We start from the raw sequence: 17,937 nt of genomic DNA, 5'->3' as shown, positions 1-17,937 counted from the left end.
GCCTATCGGATGACCTTGGCAAGATCTGTTCAGATCAGCAAATGCTGAGACCGATTTTGCGTTTAATCGCCAGATGGCTGAACGCCAACGTTACCATTGGTTTGGACCGAGTCTTTAAAGCAATGGAAAGCAAACTCTCTGGTATATTGTGCTCAACCCAAAGAGAGACCTACTGCAGTGTGATCGTGCAGAGCATCAACTTCTCGAAAGGCTTTTCTATGAATGTATTTTTTTGGGGGGGGAGGGTTACAACTCCACTTACCTCAATTCCTCGCCCAGTAAAAGTGAAAGGAACAGAGTGGAAAAGAGGAATATGCAATAAGTTTACAGAGGATATCTTTTAGTAAAAATCTCTTTTGTAAATGGAGTTCAACACCGAGGCATGAAAGAGCTGCGATTCACAACAATCTGTGAACCTTTCTCCGACACCAGAGTACAACCAATGCTTTTCTTTTTATTACACAGCAGCGTAAAGCTGCAGCCAAGCCCTGTGTAGCTTGAACCGGCCTCAGCGGTGAATACTAACAGCTCTTGCAGACATGTGCCGTGTAACAAGTCAGCAAAACCACAAACTGTAAGAGGAGAGAATAGAGAGAGAAAGAATGGAGTCTTGCCAGGATGTTTTCACCTGACGGGGCTAATGTTACTAATCACTAACTATGCTGATGGGACAGGGATCAAAGTTTTCCCTGTTTTTAATAATTTAGATGAACGTCTCACCCGCTTCCCAATAAACAAGTCTGAAAAATCAATGAAGTGAATTCAGCTTGAACTTGCCTACCGCCCATTAAAGTCTGACAACGGTGCAGAAGAAAAGGAAGCCATTAAGATGAAAAGGAGGAAACAGGTAATGGAAAAAGCAGTTAAGCCGTACCTTTCCTGTGATGGCCGACCAGACTTTGAGCGTGTTGTCGTCGGAGCCGCTGACAATGCGGTTGCCACAGAACTGGAGGCAGGTGATCACGTGGTCGTCATGGCCTTTCAGCACCTTCAGAAGAGACAGATCAAGAGAGATGCAATGAGAAGGACATTGACGACGAGGTGGATGCTGAGTGACACAGCAGGAATTGAGGCTGACAATGAGGCGTCTCTGGTGCTTTGTACATCAAAGGGGAGATAAGAGGAAAATGTCACCAAGTGCTGCTGGTGTACACGGCTCTTTAAGCAGCGCGCGCATGCGTGTGTGTGTGTGTGTGTGTGTCTGGGTCGCAGGACTGCTCGCACAGCAAACGACAGAGCAGACTACAAATGCAGAGGAGTATGAAGAGCACCAGCGGTGGCCTAAAACAACCCGCAGCTGTTTCAAAGCGAGCCAAAGCAAACAAGGCCCATTAAGGATCGGCTCCAGCATGCTGCTTGTGCTTTATGGGAAACTTCTGAACAGGCAAAGGACAAATACAGTCTTTACATTAAAGATTAAAAAGAGTAAGAACATCCTTTGCTGCAGCTTAATTGTTATTCAACAAGAATACTGTGGAGACCTGACCTCCCACTAACTTTCCATCATTTTTCTGTGACTCAAAGCCATTTTATATCAGGTCCATGAGATCATCCACCCGCTGGGGAATTTAAGTTTGAAGGCAAAGCTACCTTGGGTGATTTGAGGTCCCCTCTCCTCCAGTTGGTGTCTATTCTGTGCTGCCTGATGTAGGCACTCTTCCAGGGGCTGTGAGTGAAGCCAGGCTTGACGATTTTCCTCTTCTTGAGGGGCAGAGGCTCATCGATACCTATGAGGAGACGAGAGAAATGAAAGCAGATTGGATTACGGCTCATGTTTTGTCCTCTAAAAGTTTATTTTAAAAACGGGTGCAGCGGCACCTTTAAGCACAGCATTGCCCACAGCTGTAGCTCCCGACTGCTCCCGCTGTGCAACTGCATGTTCTCTGTCTGCATCTGTTGCAAAGACTTAAGACTCACCTTCTTCCCTGCATTTCTCCCTCCACAGCAGGTTGTCTTCTGCCAGGATGCGCCAGTAGCGACACGTCTGGGCTGCTTGAAGGAGGTCCTTCGGTTCCAGGAACGACAGCACGTACAAAGCCAGCTGTTGAAAGACGAGGAATGCGAAAGGTGTAAATGGAAAAAGAGAGACACAAAAAGGACACATTGTTCACCGCTGCGGGTGTATACAACAGTACAACCGCCCGACTCACCTTGAAGCAACTAAATCACGACGACAAAACGGAACAAACCGTGTGCAAAATATTAACAGCATGGGTCTAACTAAGCAAGGGTAAACAATGGCATTACCAGAAAACTGAATCAACATTTCCATTAAAGCCTAATAAAAAAATACACAATAGGATCCACACTGCGGGTAATAATGTCGGGGCTCCAGTTCGTTAAGCCAAAGCCGGCATAAAAAAAAAGACACAAAACCTGGTATAATGAGCATAAATCTGGACCCCTGAGCAATAGAGAGAGAGAAAAGCTATGGTCTGCTGTTTATATAAACATAATTGTAACAGGTATATATTTGGACAAAGGTCTCAACACACAATGTTTATTTTACCAAACAATGCGGCGGATCAACCTTTGGGACAAGAGATGTTCTGTATCATCACAAAAGGGGAAAGATTATCGGTTCATTTTGTAACCGGTTGTGTAAATATTGTTCTTTTATTGTTTTACAATAATCCGAGATGATAATGACCCTCGAAACACTGTGATAAATTCAGGAGTGGTGTCACGAACATCAGGAGAACCAGGGGCCGGTTTCTCAAAACCAATTCGCCAGTCTTAATGCTGCTCCTCGATCGTGTCTAGATTAAACTAAATATAATGTTTTCTTCATGGATCAATCTGCCCACTATTTACTTAATTAATAATTTTGAATTCATCACAGTCTGAGGTGATTTAGCCATATTACTTGTTTTAAAACGCTCAGATATTCCACTATCATCTAAGACAAAAAAATCCTGGTATCAAATCCTCACATTTGAGAAGCTGGTTGAGCAATTCTGTTGATAAAATGATATGAATGAATGTTGTTTTTATTATTATTGTTATACTCTCGGCTGAATATGTCTAGTAAAATGCTCCTGCAACGGTTGAGTTATTGCAGAAGGTAAACATTAGTTGAGAGGTTAGACTGTCAACCAGTTTTTTGTAGCGAGTTTATTTACTCTGAATTCATTGTGAATTAGTCCCGTTAAGATAGAAGACAGCTATTTGCAACAGATGAATTCAGACGTCAATCTAAAATCTATTCATTCGATTTAAGCCATGAAGTCAAAGCGAATCTGAATCTAAATATTGTTGTACCTTTATGAAAGATTTTTCAGAGATGTTTCTTTTCAAATATCCAACTTCCCGCAGTTCAAAACTTCTTTGACAACATTTTAAAGAGGACTGAGGGTCGTTATGAAGGGCAATCAGAAGGTTTTCATGTTGTTTTCTCAACCCGAGGAAGGCTTTCCGGTATTAAAGTTGAGTTTTAGGGTTATTTCAAATCACTTGCCCCAGACAAAACCCACAAACCTTGACATTTCTAAATCACCTGAGAGCCTGTCTAAGCCAGTTATCATTACCGGGATTCAGGATAATTCAAAAGTTTTATGAATGGACCTCGAGCCTCCAGTGATTGCTTTTTAAGCCTGACGGACCGTCTTCTGAAGGTTCTCTTCATGGTTTCAATTTCACCAGTATCTGTAGTGCTGCCACTGGGATGGTCCTGTTAAAATGACTAAACAGCCCCCCCTTCAATACATTTCCAGCAGCTCTGGCAGAGAGGACAGGCAGGATTATCAAAAGAAGTCAGAGGGAACAGAATATATAAATAAATATATAAAGAAGAGACAGAAAACTAAATGAAAAGAGAGGACCCATGTCCTGATGAGAACACACATGATGCTGTTGTGTATTTGGCTTTAGAGCAACGTCTTGCATTGTATTGCCTCACTCTCTATGCTAGCAGCCCCCAGCTTTCATCCCAACACCTGCCAGAGAGAGTCGCGGTGTAAAGTATTTGATCAGCTGCGCCAGATACGGTGGATTGAGGCTGTTGTGTACGAATCCCTTATGTGATCTTATCGTCAGCGTGGCACTTCAGAGTGTTTGTATTGTCAGTTATGATGCAGAGGAAAAAACAAGGCACCCCACTATGGATGTCTTTAAATGATCTGAGGGAAGATTGCAACAGGATTAGGGCTGGAGAGGAAGCCCCGTCTCTGTCTCGTACCTAAAAAACAATGTGTAACTGAAGGGATTCATTCCCACAGGAGTTCAGGTCAGACGGAAGGACGCGGAGTTGAGAGGAAGCCGTGTACAGACAAAAAAGGGGATTCAGGAACTCACCTCTTTGGGCAGCAGGGAGATGAAGTCTCGCTGAAACTGCGGCTCGATCACCTGCATCATATGCTTGACTTGTGTGGGCTCACAGCTGTCAATCAACTCATCCAGCGCCAGCAGCTTCTCTGGGCCAGTCCAGCTCTGCAACACAAAGGAACTGGTTTAAAAAAAAAAAAAAAGAAGCTTCTGTCTACTCTAAAGTGTGTTCAAACCTCGATAGGAACAAAAGTGACACAACATATCATACAAAATTGGAAGTGAATTACTTCAGTGCTGCATGGGCTGGCAGATAGATTGAAACTAGCAACTCTCAATGCACAACAGATGAACGTACTAGAGTAGTCTCAACTCTGCGAATTCTCATTTTTGTCTTGAATATTTTTTTCAAGTCCAATCAGGATGAAATCCAGTAACATTAGACTTTAGTTACATCTCAGCAAAAATAATGATGTTTTTCAGACTGCGTAAGCTTCCACTTTGACATTTTGGACAGTTCTGCATCAGAAGCATGATGTTCACTATGATTTCAAACACAGCGTAGCATTCCTATAATATTTCTATCTTACGTTGAGTAACTTTCCATCTTCTTGAATATATACACTAAATCATGGACTAACACTTTCTGACGTAGCTTTTTAGTGAGTTTCTCCTCATATGGTATCAGTACAACAATAGAGGAGCTGTTTGACTTGTTCATAATGTATGCTGCTGGTTTCTATTGTTTTTAATTTAACTGCAGTCTGTAGTCTCGAAAGAATTTAAAATTAAGAGGAAAAACATTTTTGGGCTATTACAGGTGGCAATACACTAGTTGAACTATGTCAGCAGAATATTCATTACACCTCCACACATCTGGATTGCCACAGCCAACAAAGCTGTGCTAAGTAAAAAAAACATAGCAGCGGACCGTAGTTGTGCCAATTTATCGTGGTCAAAGTAGACACCTCAGTGTGCTTGTGTAAGCTCTTATTTTACTATAATTGGAGAGCCCTGGAAACAAACAGTCTTGTGCAGTGCGCCTTTAACACATTAATGTTCCCTATGTGCCCTCCACAGCAGCAAAGAGTTACTTCAGGCACCTGCCTATTTCTATGAGCCGACACATTAGTGGAAAATATGAACATCAGAAACCAGACTTCATCAACAACATTATAAAACTCTGCGGGGCTATTTCTTCTGCTTGAACATTGCGTTGTTTAGCGCTGCACTGTATGTTGGACCCAACAGCCGCAGTTGTTTTTCTCTGTGGGGCGCGGAAATCTAACAATGATTACAGGCTACGAAGCAGGATGGAAAATCTGGCGCACGCAAACTACCTGTAATTTGGCAGCTAAAAGCTTTCGCCAGAGGTGCTGGTTCTGGTGGTAATCAGGGGGTTCAGAGACCTCGTCCCTGCTATTGGGACGGCCATGCAACAGCTTCTTGCGTTTTGCATACATTTTCATTACGTTTTGTTTAAACAACTACAGATTCACAATTCCCAACATGTGATGTTTTTTTTTGTTAAAACTGAAACCCTCTACCTTATAGTTTGAGAACTTTAAGAAGTAAGCTCCATTTCATTGTTCTCTATGGGGCTGAAAACATGGCAGAATACTGTTGAATATTGATCTCAAATCAGAATTCTGAAGAGCAGAGTATTCCAAGAGCTTCCAGAATCAAATCCAGTCCTTTTTTGTTGTTCATCATTTTTGCCAAACTATTTTTCCCTCAATAAGTCAGTCGTACTCTTGCTTTAGTTACCGATTTCGTAAATTTCCCCTGAGAATGGCTTTGAAAAAAAGACTCCAGGAGTCAACATCTGGGATCACAGTGCTGACACTTAAACATGCCGGGAATCCAGGCTGGTTCACAGATTGCACAAGTGTGAACCACTGATCATTTTGACGAGATGCTGATAAAATACGTGAAAAAGTGTGAAAGTATCTGCTCAGAAACACTTCATTTCATTGAGAGGTACGATTACGTAGGCAATTATTATATCTGTTATGTCAGTGATAATAACTGCTTGTGCCTCGTTGTCTGGATAAATTCTGTAGATAAGATATGTTGTATAAATATATTTAGAAAGAATTAACAAGCAATGGTATCAAGCCAGATGTGCCCCGTGTTGGTTGTGTAAAATAAATAGTTTTACATTTAATTAAATTTTTTAAACAAGGAAGTAATCCCACACATCACAATAATCACATGTTCATACACTTCAGTTTTTGTATGTATTAAACAAACCAGACATCTTGTGTTAAATAGTCATCTTTAGAGGTGACTGTAGGAAGGGGCCAGGCCAGCTGTTTACAGTCTTCATGCTAAGCTAAGCTAGTCGGCTGTTCAATCGGTGTTGATGGTACATGTATTAGATTGAAGCAATACATCCCTCAGTGCATGCTATATTGACCCAGAAAGCTGCAAAAATATTTTTCTTCGTGCTTCCAGTCATTTGACGTAACATTGACGTACATGGATACTAGTGAGAACTACCGGCTGTTTCAGCTTGGATTTCTCTGGTAGCCCGGAGCCATGCGCTCTACTAACTAACTTATTCTCTTGGCTTGTGTGGAAAACTGTGAAAATCCCAAAATATGAATGGATTGAGGGCGTTATGGCCAAGGACACGTTTTATAGTGTTTTTGCTTGGCTCAAATATTCAGCCGGATTTATTCGAGCCAAAGTGTACTGCCGAAGAAATGCGGCAGAGAAAGGCCGAGGACGCAGCGGGGTCTGAAGCTTGCCCACAATGCATCCTGGTACATGTAGCCACTGCCAACATTGCTCAGCGAGCAGGAGAAATCTGCTTCTTCAGTCAAAAAGGAATGTATTACTTCAATTGACTACATTCAACATCAACACTGACTGGACATCGACAAAAAAAGGTGGCGAAGTTTCCCATTTAATGGAGACACGCGAGTGTCCTCGATCTTCTCATCCAACTCTGAAAAAGGGCGGTCGAGTGTATTTCCAAACTAAGTTTTTCAAACTAATCCTCTAATGTAACATGTGACTTTGTCATGACCATGTGTGTCCTTGTGTTTGTCTTTGAGAGTGAAACGTCCCAAAATAACACTAGTAGTTTGGACATTTTTGTGAAAAACATTCTCTCGCTACAATGTGCTGCCTTGTAGTTTCCCTCTCTAATAGCAGCTGCAGGACAGGACTGGACTGGGGAATGTACAGAATGTAAGTTTGAGGTGTAGCTGCCTGAAGCCTGTGCTGTCAAATTAAAGACTGCAGCAGGTCAGGCCTGAAGACTAATATATGTAAAATAAACACTGAGGTGTCACAGTTTCGCCCAGCGAGTCAAAGAAAATGAGTTTAAGCTCTCCGAGGTAATGAAGTCCATGGCAACCCATTATATAGGAAATCAGAGATACCACATCAAGGCTAATATGTTTAAATGACATTCTATTCCCATGAAGTCTGGAATCATTAGAGCTGAAGTCTAACATGAAGGAATGGCTCTATTATGTTGCATTTGTACAGACTATGATAACATAGCAAAATGAATATGAAAATAGGGTAAACTGAAATATGGCGAAATGAAGAGTATTACCTCTATGTCTCCATCAGTCTAATGCACCTATTCCAAGTTTTTCTAATCATGGACACAACATGACCTCTTAAGAGAGACAGTCTGCATTTGTGTCCTTGGGTGCAGTAAAAATACATGGCCAGGTAAAAACAGGCTTAGATTATACCGCAGTGACTAACTTCCTTCATCTGAGCAGCATAGAAGACAACATCTGTTCAACAATTAGTACGGACTTTAAGTCTACAGTAGAAACAATTGATGTTATAACTCTGCTTTTAAGTCTGAACAGGTACGTCAAATTCCAATTCCACGCTACAGCGGTTATGCTAATGTGGTGGGCCCGGACAACAAGGCAGCAATTATCTCTGAGACTAAGTGAACAATTATTGGGCAGAACATCTGCTTTTTGATGAGCTTTTGCTCAAGGGCTTTGGAGTTGCCCATGGGAGGAGAAGGAAAAGAGAAGAAGAAAAAGAAGAAAACTCCAGTGTGCTCACCTGAAATGTTCGGAGCCATTCTTGGAGACCCGTGGGTGGCTGGATTGAGGTGATGCGCCGTCTCTGCTGCCCCTGACAGTTGGCTGTTCTAATGTGGCCAAATGTGGTGGGAGTGGCCGGACATGGGACGATTCCTGTCGGGCTGCAATTTACAAGGAAGGAAAAACGCTTTAAAACGAATAATAAAATTAGATCTTCACAAGCAAATGCCCGACTGCAGACATTACAGGGAGGACGAAAAAAAAATGGAAACATTAAGGGAATATTACAGACATTAAGGATGCACTATTGATGAGAACAACAAGCAGCTCAATACGTTGTTCGCGGGTTTGCTTTGCTGCAACTTCTGCAGATATTTCCACTGCAAACTTTAACATGGAGAACACAAACGATAGCGAATACTGCCGAGTTAAATATTTAATGCTACACATAAAACTGAAAGCATTTCGCCACTAACAGATTTGATTTCACAATGAAAACCGCAGCTTAAAGCATGTGTATTCTTCCAAGCAAATACAAAAAATGGTGTTTGGTTTGTACATTATGCAAATGTTCCTAATTTACCCCCATTCCTTTTTTTAAATGACAGTTTATGGCCAGCTGAACAGATGTGTTGTTATAATAAGGGCTGAATCTCTTTAAATTATAGAAGAATATTTCAGTTGCTGTTGGACCTGAAGAATATAATTACTTCTTGGCTGTGTAGTTTTTGTTGTACAGCTCTAGCCCCGAAAAAAACAAAATCTACAAAAGTAAATAAAACTTCGGACTTGCAGCTTCAGAACAATAAGGATATCTTTAATCCCTTATCACACATGTCCTAGTTTCAAACGTCGCGTTATCCTTAACGCTTCAAAGACTTCAAAGTGTGCACAATCCCACAGACGATCTGGTGAAGTCCAGTTTCTCCTGTTGTAACCTGAACCTGAATGTGAAAAGCAGCACACGACTTCAAAAGGGCGCCCGTGAGCACTCGTGATGTCAGGGCAGCGGGGGAAAAGCATCCAGAGGGCTCCCTTCGTTTTTTTTTTTTATTCTGCTTGCTGGAATGCTGGGGGTTCCATTTCATTATTGATTAATTTTTTATGAATTTTGGAAACTGAGCCGGAGCGAGCTACATGGCAACATTTACAGTTAAGTGACTGTGTTCGGTCTGAATTTTAATGCGGCTACATGTGAACACGGGCATTAAATATTCAGGGTTAGAGAAATATCGTTGACGGCTGGCTGGATGCTGGAGATGCAATATGTTGTGAAGCATCATTCTGTTTGAAGACAAAGTATCTTTGTTCATGCTGCTTGATATCTTTTCCTGTCATGGTAGATTTATTTAATACCTGAGTAGCACTAAGATAAGGAGATAAGACTCGTTAACGTGGAAAAGATCGTCTTGACCCCGAAGTGGGAAATGAATAGAGTTGAGGACAGTTGAGCAAGGGCATGTCTCTGACGAGCAACTGGAGACTTTAGGGGGAAATCTAGGATGCTTTACCTCGGATACTCTGTGCCTTTGCAGGGCTTTTTTCCTGAAGGGAAAGATCGGACCTCGGGGCCATGGTCCAACTTTCTCTTCATCTGAGGAAGAAAAACAGAGAAGAAAAACATTAGAAACCAGCAGGGCATCACAACAGAGGAGACTAGTATAAACAGAAACCTAATTATTACACTGCATCCTTCTGAGAAGTAAATCAAAATGTGCAGCAACAGAATGTGGTTGGAGGCGGCAGTTCGGGCATGTTTTGTATAATCCATCATTGCTTTCTTCCCTTCTAATAACCTTCTTTCAAAAACTGAGTCTATGTCACTTTATTTTTAAAGTGAGAAGCCAGTTCTTGAAAAGCTAATTTAAAAAAAATAAAAAAGGTCACACGTCATGTAACTTCGTTAAACCAGGGGTGGAAGCAGAAAATTGCTTTTGCAAAGTCACAGACTTTGTTAAAATGATGAAATGCAGCATATTCAAATACAGACACCACAGTCTTGCAACAGCTTCACGCAAATAGGAAATTAAACTCTAATGCATCGGGGAGAGATTCAAATGTACTAACATGTTTCATAACAAAGCAGAGAGGTAATGACCTATCTGTAGAGGAGACAGCTCGACGCTATGAGAGAGTGGGACACAACGCAGGAGCTTCTATGACAACGCTGTGCTTTCCTTTGATGATCTTCCATGTCGGAGGTGATCGTTGACAACCAGACACCACATGATATACACAGAGGCACTCTCACATTCACACCCGAAACTCCAAGTGGACAGCATGTTCATGCACACAAAATAACCACAAGGTAAATAAACTTGTTCAGGGAGGCGACAGGGTGCATTCTTCCTTTTTGAAGCTTGATGTATACGGACACTTGAGACAGAAAAACAGGGTTCTTTATCTCCTTCCATCACCTGCATGTGAACACACCACCCAGTCCCTGTTACCACCTACCCAACTGTGCAAACAAAGGAGCCTGTGTGAGCCCGGGCAAGCCAATTTTCTTCATCTCATGCCTGCCACTCTCTCTGGCAAGGCCCCTCACTACACATGCAAGTGATCACCATCTCATCGCCGGCCCCTCACGATTCACGAGCGAATGGAATAATGGAACTGGAGTGTCTGGCCAAAACAAGATTTACAATGCAACGGTCCCGTTTTGTTTCTTGAGTAATTAAACATGTTTCATGCTGAAATGAAAGCTTATTGTAGGTTTGAATGTGATCCTCTGAAACAAAAAGACTGTTCTCTCAACTGGATTCAATTAAAATAAAATGCTGGATCGTGGGAGCCACCAGCAGAAAACAACAAGGGTGTATTTTCACCAAGAAATGGGTATCACAGTGCAGATGAATCATGTATTACTGCACAAAAACAAGTAACATGTTTTACACAAGGTTCTCTTACATTAGTCGTGGCATAATCTTTTTTTTTTTGTACTTCCATTTAAGGTTCAAATCATTTGTCAACATTTGGTCTCCAGTTCCAGAGCAGCCTGTTTGTGCTGCGAGACGCAACCTGTCCTAGAAGCTGATAATGGCTTTTTGAGAGCAGAAACCGCATTCAAAATAAACTCCCCTTCTTTTGGGACAAACGATATGTTGTATTCGGATGTATTTTTGCCGTGTTATGGTAGTATTGGATGCTAAGAATACACTGGCACTGGATATGTGACTCCATACTGTCTGGCTCCTCAGTGACATGATTACACATCTCTCCTCAAGATGTGTTTTTTGTTTTGTTTATCACTATAATTTGGCGAGTGTGTCTGTATGTTTGTCCGCTCTGTGTTTTCAGCCTAAGTGGCACATTTGAGTGTTGAGAGCAGCAAGATGAACCGAGAGAAACGATTCAGAAAAGCAGAACGATGAGCAGGATATCAGCAGTTGCACCCACAGCATTAGGCATCACCATAGGCTTCCCTATCTCAGTATTAAATGTGGACTCCAGAACGAATCAATGCACCAAAGCAACTGACACAACTGAAGCCTGAGTCTATAGGAGGCATGTGGACATGACCAGCACACCAACTTGTCCTGCAGGTTAGAAGCCCCCTGGACATTACACTGGGATCTGACCAATGATTTGTGATCCGTGCCTTACAAGTCAGCTCCTGTGTAAAGCTGCGGGGGGGGGGGGGGGGGGGGGGGGGGGGGGCACACAGATCTTGAGTGATTCATTACGGGAACGTAGAGAAGAGGCACTGGGAAATGTATTCTTCGTGGAAAAACAAACAACATGTAAATATAGTCTAAATGTTTTTCAGAAGCTTGGTACGTATGCATCTTATGTTCCACTTGTCTCCATATTAAATATCTGGCTGACAGCCTGTTTGAGTGCTAAGGAACATAAAAGGGGGGTTTATAAGATATTCCGACTCGTGAAGATCCAGCTCTTAAACCCAACTGCCTTGTTCTTTAAGCGGTGATCTCACTGCAAAGGCAGTTCAGTAGCCAAGGAGAGCCTGGGTGTGTGTGTGTGTGTGTGTGTGTGTGTATATGTGTGTGTGTGTGTGTGTATATATGTATATATATATATCTGTGTGTGTGTGTGTGTGTGTGTGTGTGTGTGTGTGTGTGTGTGTGTGTTTACGAGTGGGAGAAAAAAGAAAGAAAAAGCAGGGAGTGCTGGCTGCCTTTGAGTGTGTGTGCGCCTGTGTGTGTGCCTCTGTGTGTACACATGCAAAAAAAAAGAGAAAAAAAACTCTAACTAAATGCATGCGTGAAAATAAGCAGCGTGGAACCGGCCCCTTCTTGTGTTTCAGCCTGGAAAAAAGGTAGCCAGAGCACGCAGTGTTTGTAAATCACCGCTAATCAGTCCTCCCCTCCTTCCTCTTGGCTTTCCTATCTGGCCAAAAGCACGACAGATGGATACACAGAGAGTTAATGATATTTTAAAGACAGCAATCACTCTTACATAATGTGTTGATTCATTTCAACACAGACTACATCCTGCAGCATCAGTCACTTGAAGGATCTGGTCTCATTTTTTTAAAACTGCTTCACGCAGACATGAAACCGTTCCATCGTGTCAATCGGCGTCACAACGCATCCGAGAACTGGCCATTTTGGAAAGGATTGGCAACTTGTAGAACTGACAGGGACCAATCGAAGTGGAAAATGGGTTTGAATACGTCTTAAATAAATCAGTCTTGGCGTTTCAGTATCATCAAAGAGCTGCAAAAACACATTTGAGCTTGAGAGGCTGACTTCCAAATCCTGATATCTTAGAATGAGCACAGCCACAAAATGGATGGAGAAAAACAAAAAAGGGCCACAGTTCAATTGTATAAACTATTGCCCATCGATTCAGTGACATTTTTACTCAATTATTAGGATAAATTGAGTAAAGGCTTCAACACTACACAGCCAAATGTGCACACAGCTACACACACAAATCCCTCCACCACAGGAGAGTCTGATTTTGAATGATTTAACTAATTTGTTTACATTACGCACACTGTGTAATGGATTCCCTTTCATGTTCATGTTTGCACTCTGCATTTCCAACTAAGGGAGCATCATTTCATGGCTGCCATCCAGCAGAATACACCCAACATCCTCGAGGATATTCTCTACCTCACGCAGTCTGACACAGTGACCCATTATCTGAGGTTGGAGCCAGAGGCGAGTGCACAATGTCAGGGAATAAGGCTGCTCCAACAGGCAACGGCAGACTGATCACATGCATGAATCCCAATCAGTCACTTTGGTCAGCGCGAGATAACCACTGCTGCATAATGTAGAATCATAATAACCAGTCACACTGGGGAGGCTATTGCAGGGGGAACGGGCAGCTCTTCCTGCAACCAATGGTTATTTACAAAAGTGGACATCTGCATGTTTTAAAAACACAGGAGGTGATATGAACCAATACGTAGTATATAACTAAAAGCAGCTATAAGATGATGATGGAGAGGGCAGGACCACAGCACAGGTGCAGGCAGCATTGAGCCAAAAATGTGAGGCACAATTAGATCTCATGCCAGCCAGAACCGGGAAATCAAGTTGTGTACAGGGCGAACATATTTTTCAATCCAGCATTGCATAGTTAAAAAAAACAGCCGTGAAAGTGCCACAGCAGGAACCTATTTAAAAATGCAACGATTCGCCCCCGAATCTGCGCGGTGGCGTTTGTTCACGCAGCCGAAGTTACTATACGGAGGGACACTGTGCCAAATGCGCGTCGTAGAAATCCCGACATTGAACGCAACGCGCTAACGTTACATATATATATATATAGGCCCGGGCAATTAGCGCGGAGTCTCCGGGGGTTCCGCCACATTGCTGTTCATCATCCGCAGTGGCCGCACAATCTGCCCGCGAGAGGCGCGTCAACGATAACGAGGGCGACGGCGCGAGTCAGACACCCCGAAATAATAATAGGAGACGGGTGTGTGCGTGTGTGTGTGTTGGAGGTTAAATACGAGCAGAAATCCTACTCACTTTGTAGAAAATCATCTTTAAAGTGCCGTAGAACCCCATCCTTGTAATCCGGTGTTTTCCCTTTTTTTCCTCTCTCTCTCCTTCTCTTCAGTGACAATCGGTGAAGTCCAGATCTGCGTGCGCGGTGGGGAGGAAGCTCTGACGGCGCGAGGGCAGCAGCGTACTCTCAGGTAAATCCGACGCCGTCTCTGGTGTGAACATGCTCGGGCACGTCACCGGACTGGCGTGCGTGCGGTAGATTCCCCGGGTGTAGGCATTCAACAACACACTTATAATAGCAGGAAGAAGAAGAAGAAGAAAAAGAAGCTCCGCCGTGTCACGCAGATTTAAATGGAGCTCGGTCGGTCGGTGGGGGGGGTGAAACAATGCGATGCGACGATCCCGGAGGCGTGTGCGCCGCCGACCAGCCTCACCGAGCAGAGGGAGTGAACAGATGAGGGAGAAAGAGGGTGACACTCGGGCAGAAAGTGGGAGGAGTGGACGGGGGAGGCGCGTCAGAGCGGTGTGGCAGTGCGCTCTTCCTCCACACAGGATCGGATTACAGCCTCCCCGGTGGAGACGACGGGAATGGTGCAGTCCAACACTCGCATCCTCCCGCGAGCAGCGCAGGGTACCGGGGAGACATATGCGTGCAGACGGAGGCAGCGCGCAGAGGCCGGGTGGGGTATATGCGCTCGTCTTTAATGCGTAAAATGAGGGACCCCCCCGCACTTGTTGCAGGACTAAAAACACTCACCCCGCCCAAGTCTATACGCTCCCTTCATTTGTACTCACTTCTAAACAAATATCTGCATCAAACAGAAAACTCTCCTCCATGTGAAGCACACGCAGTGGTGGAAAGTCACAAGTACATTTACTCAAGTACTGCGCCTCTGAAGCAAACAGAACGGCCATTATAATCCATCATTAACAGTGTGAATGGATCCACGTCCACAACACCTGCTTATTTGCACAGGCACACACACGCACACACACACACAGGGTCAATATTTGCATTTCAGTATGGCAGGTAAAGGGTGATAGCACCTGCCTGCCTAACAAAAAGAAAAAAGTCCTGCTTCAAGACTGCATTACAGCTCCTTAACAAAAAAAAAAACAGCCTCAAGATGGCATCTTAAGTTTAAAAAAAAACAAACATTTAGTGCAGGTGAAATTAGAATATTAAACAGTGTCCCTATGTGACGTCACAGTGCTGCAAGAGAACAAACTGAAACACACTGATGCATCAAACTGACCAGTTGACCTCTGCAACAGTGAAATGTGCGTGCAGTTTAAACTAAACTATGATCATGGGTTTGCCTTAACTCTAGTTTCTCTGCTTTAGATATCCAGTTCATACCAGTTTGGACCACACCATGAGTTTCTATACAGCTTTAAGATTTGCCACCCGTGACCTCACAAAACGTCTGCATTAGATCATCGAAACACAGAGCACAATGAAGGGTCATGGGAAGGGCTCTATTCCCAGGTGATTGAGGCATTGAGATATGACAGACTCTCAGACGCTCCCGGCTTACACCTGTAATTACAGCGTGTCCTGGTAGGAGGAGGAGGGGGTTATTAGGGCTTGTTATTGAAGAGCAAAACTTGGCGAGAGACTTCTAGTAAAAATCCACCACAATTTGCGCTCCAACTGTTGAGTAATTTTGGATTAGACGCTTGTAAATGTATGTGGTGTGACACTACAACCGTGTAGCTGATTTTCATGGTGATTTACCAAATCAAATAACAGCTAAATCCTGTTCAGTAAGTCTGACAAAACGTCAGTTTGAATGACACGACAGGTGTCAAAGGATTTGGCTGATCCTGGCATTTTAGTCACACTTTCTCACCACAGCAACACACAGAAAATCACTCAAACTAGGTGCACAGACAAAGCTGGTTGAGCTTTGTCTGTGTGTGTGTGTTTAAGGTGGCCCTCATGAGAAAGGCCCTCTCGTTGCTCTCTGCCGGTTCAACCTTTACACAGCACATTGGAATGCTTGGCATGCAAGAGCGCTTGCACTGTGGCCTTTGAATGGGCCGTGGCGCTCTTTGTTGCTCTCCTTCTGCCAGTTGGTAAAGCATTAACCGGCCTACCCCCCTCCTCCTGATACTGACCTTCTGCTTATCAAAACCAAAATCCTGCTGGTCAGTCGTTCAGCTGCAAAAAACAGTTTTTCAGGTTTTTTGTATTTTTCTTTTTAAAATCAACAAACAAACCTTCTCAGGTACCAGCGCTCCATCAGACATTGGATCATTTTAATGCAGTATTTGAACAGCAGAGGATGTGTAAAAATACACATATTACAACGCCGTGCAGTAGATAGCTTGTAGGGAAATGCAAATCTTGTCTCATTTGACTGTGCACAAATAATTGACAACATCCATACCACGGTTTCAGCACACTGACTCTGAACTGTACAAGCCTGCAGATTTGACGAGCATCCCTGGATGTATGAAGCAATTAATGAATGGGGAGGACATTCTGGCGGAAAATACGAATAGCAAGTAAATCCTCACATTTTGGAAGCAAGTGTTTAATCATTTTTTACTTGATAGATGGCTTAAATAATGAATTAATGTGTTGGTAAAACAATCAGTTGATTAATCGATGGACAGAGACTTAATGTGTAACAATTAATTAATATAATTGTAAAAATGCCAAAAAACTTACCGGTTATGCTTTTGAAATGTCAAGATGTACTTGTTTTCTTAGTCTTCTATGACAGTAATTTAAATATCTTTGGGTTTTGGACTGCTACTTCAACTTTTTTTTTACTTCATTAGACCAAATGATTAATCTATAAACCTGTAAAATGATCAGCAGATTAACAGATAAAAATAAAAGTTGGTTTCAGCCCTAAATTGACCGATCTTAATTGTCGAATAACATTTTGTTTGAGTCACCCATTAATCGTTTAATCCTTAGAAGAGGTTTTAAAGGTCCAACACCTGTCTCGCGCTATTGGAGGAACGTGACTGGCCTACTAATACAAATCAGCAGATGTTGGTGGGAAAAAGCTTCACGACAGGAAAAAAAGAAGCTTTCTTGAGCAAATGTTTGATGTGAGGTGGTGAACTTGAAGGAGGCAAATACTTCTCGGGCAGTGATGCATCACTAAACGGCGCCGTGTCATTGTGCGATTGTCTTCCCTCTAGAAAAAAAAATGAGGACTAGGGGGTCTCCTCAATAGATTTTGCTGAAATGGTGAAGCGTGAGCCTCATTCCAGGCTGGACAGATGCAATGTGTGTGGGGGAGGTTTGATGAATAAGGAAACCATGGATCATGGCATTCTGCGAAGGATGATAATAATAGCATCATCTGCAAGGCGCTGAATTATCATATCCTGCAGCCACCCACGCGACCGAAACATTCAAGTAGGACGGGGTCAGGTCAAAAAATAAATTAAAGCGAGTGCCACTGGTATCTCCCTTGTGACGTTGATGTTGTTCATTGGAAACAAATGAAAAACAGGAGGTCAGTATTTGCAATTATTGGTAATTATTTAGAAATTGGAGTTTCAAACAGACACAGAATTTTAAAATGTATACAAGCAGAGAGAAATTAATTAATAGGCCATGGTCAACACAATGAAAAGGAGAAATAATACCAAAAGCGCTACCACTAAGGGGAGAACATTACAATTCAAAGAGCTGGTGTCCCAGTGGTGTTCCCAACCGCACAGTAAAACACTGGGAAAAATGTATCCCGGGT

The 17,937-nt window shown here is 42.9% G+C and overlaps 1 protein-coding gene across 2 annotated transcripts in view; it reads right to left on the bottom strand.

The window, feature by feature from the left end:
* The window catches only part of fbxw7 (F-box and WD repeat domain containing 7), a gene marked incomplete at its 5' end in the record, with an annotated part of 56,748 nt that overhangs the window by 9,738 nt on the left and 29,073 nt on the right, over window positions 1-17,937 (bottom strand). The window contains 7 exons of one of the 2 annotated variants that reach the window (XM_079219496.1): window positions 875-988; window positions 1,591-1,727; window positions 1,918-2,041; window positions 4,294-4,428; window positions 8,311-8,452; window positions 9,803-9,885; window positions 14,240-14,278. In XM_079219496.1, the coding sequence (XP_079075622.1) occupies window positions 875-988; window positions 1,591-1,727; window positions 1,918-2,041; window positions 4,294-4,428; window positions 8,311-8,452; window positions 9,803-9,885; window positions 14,240-14,278 (774 nt within the window). Of the gene's footprint in view, window positions 1-874; window positions 989-1,590; window positions 1,728-1,917; window positions 2,042-4,293; window positions 4,429-8,310; window positions 8,453-9,802; window positions 9,886-14,239; window positions 14,279-17,937 lie in introns of those variants that run through there. The other variant, XM_079219495.1, reaches the window with a different exon arrangement.

Source organism: Taurulus bubalis (genome assembly GCF_910589615.1).
Source record: "Taurulus bubalis genome assembly, chromosome: 6".
Lineage (NCBI taxonomy): Eukaryota > Metazoa > Chordata > Actinopteri > Perciformes > Cottidae > Taurulus > Taurulus bubalis.
This window is presented reverse-complemented; position numbering and strand designations above follow the sequence as displayed.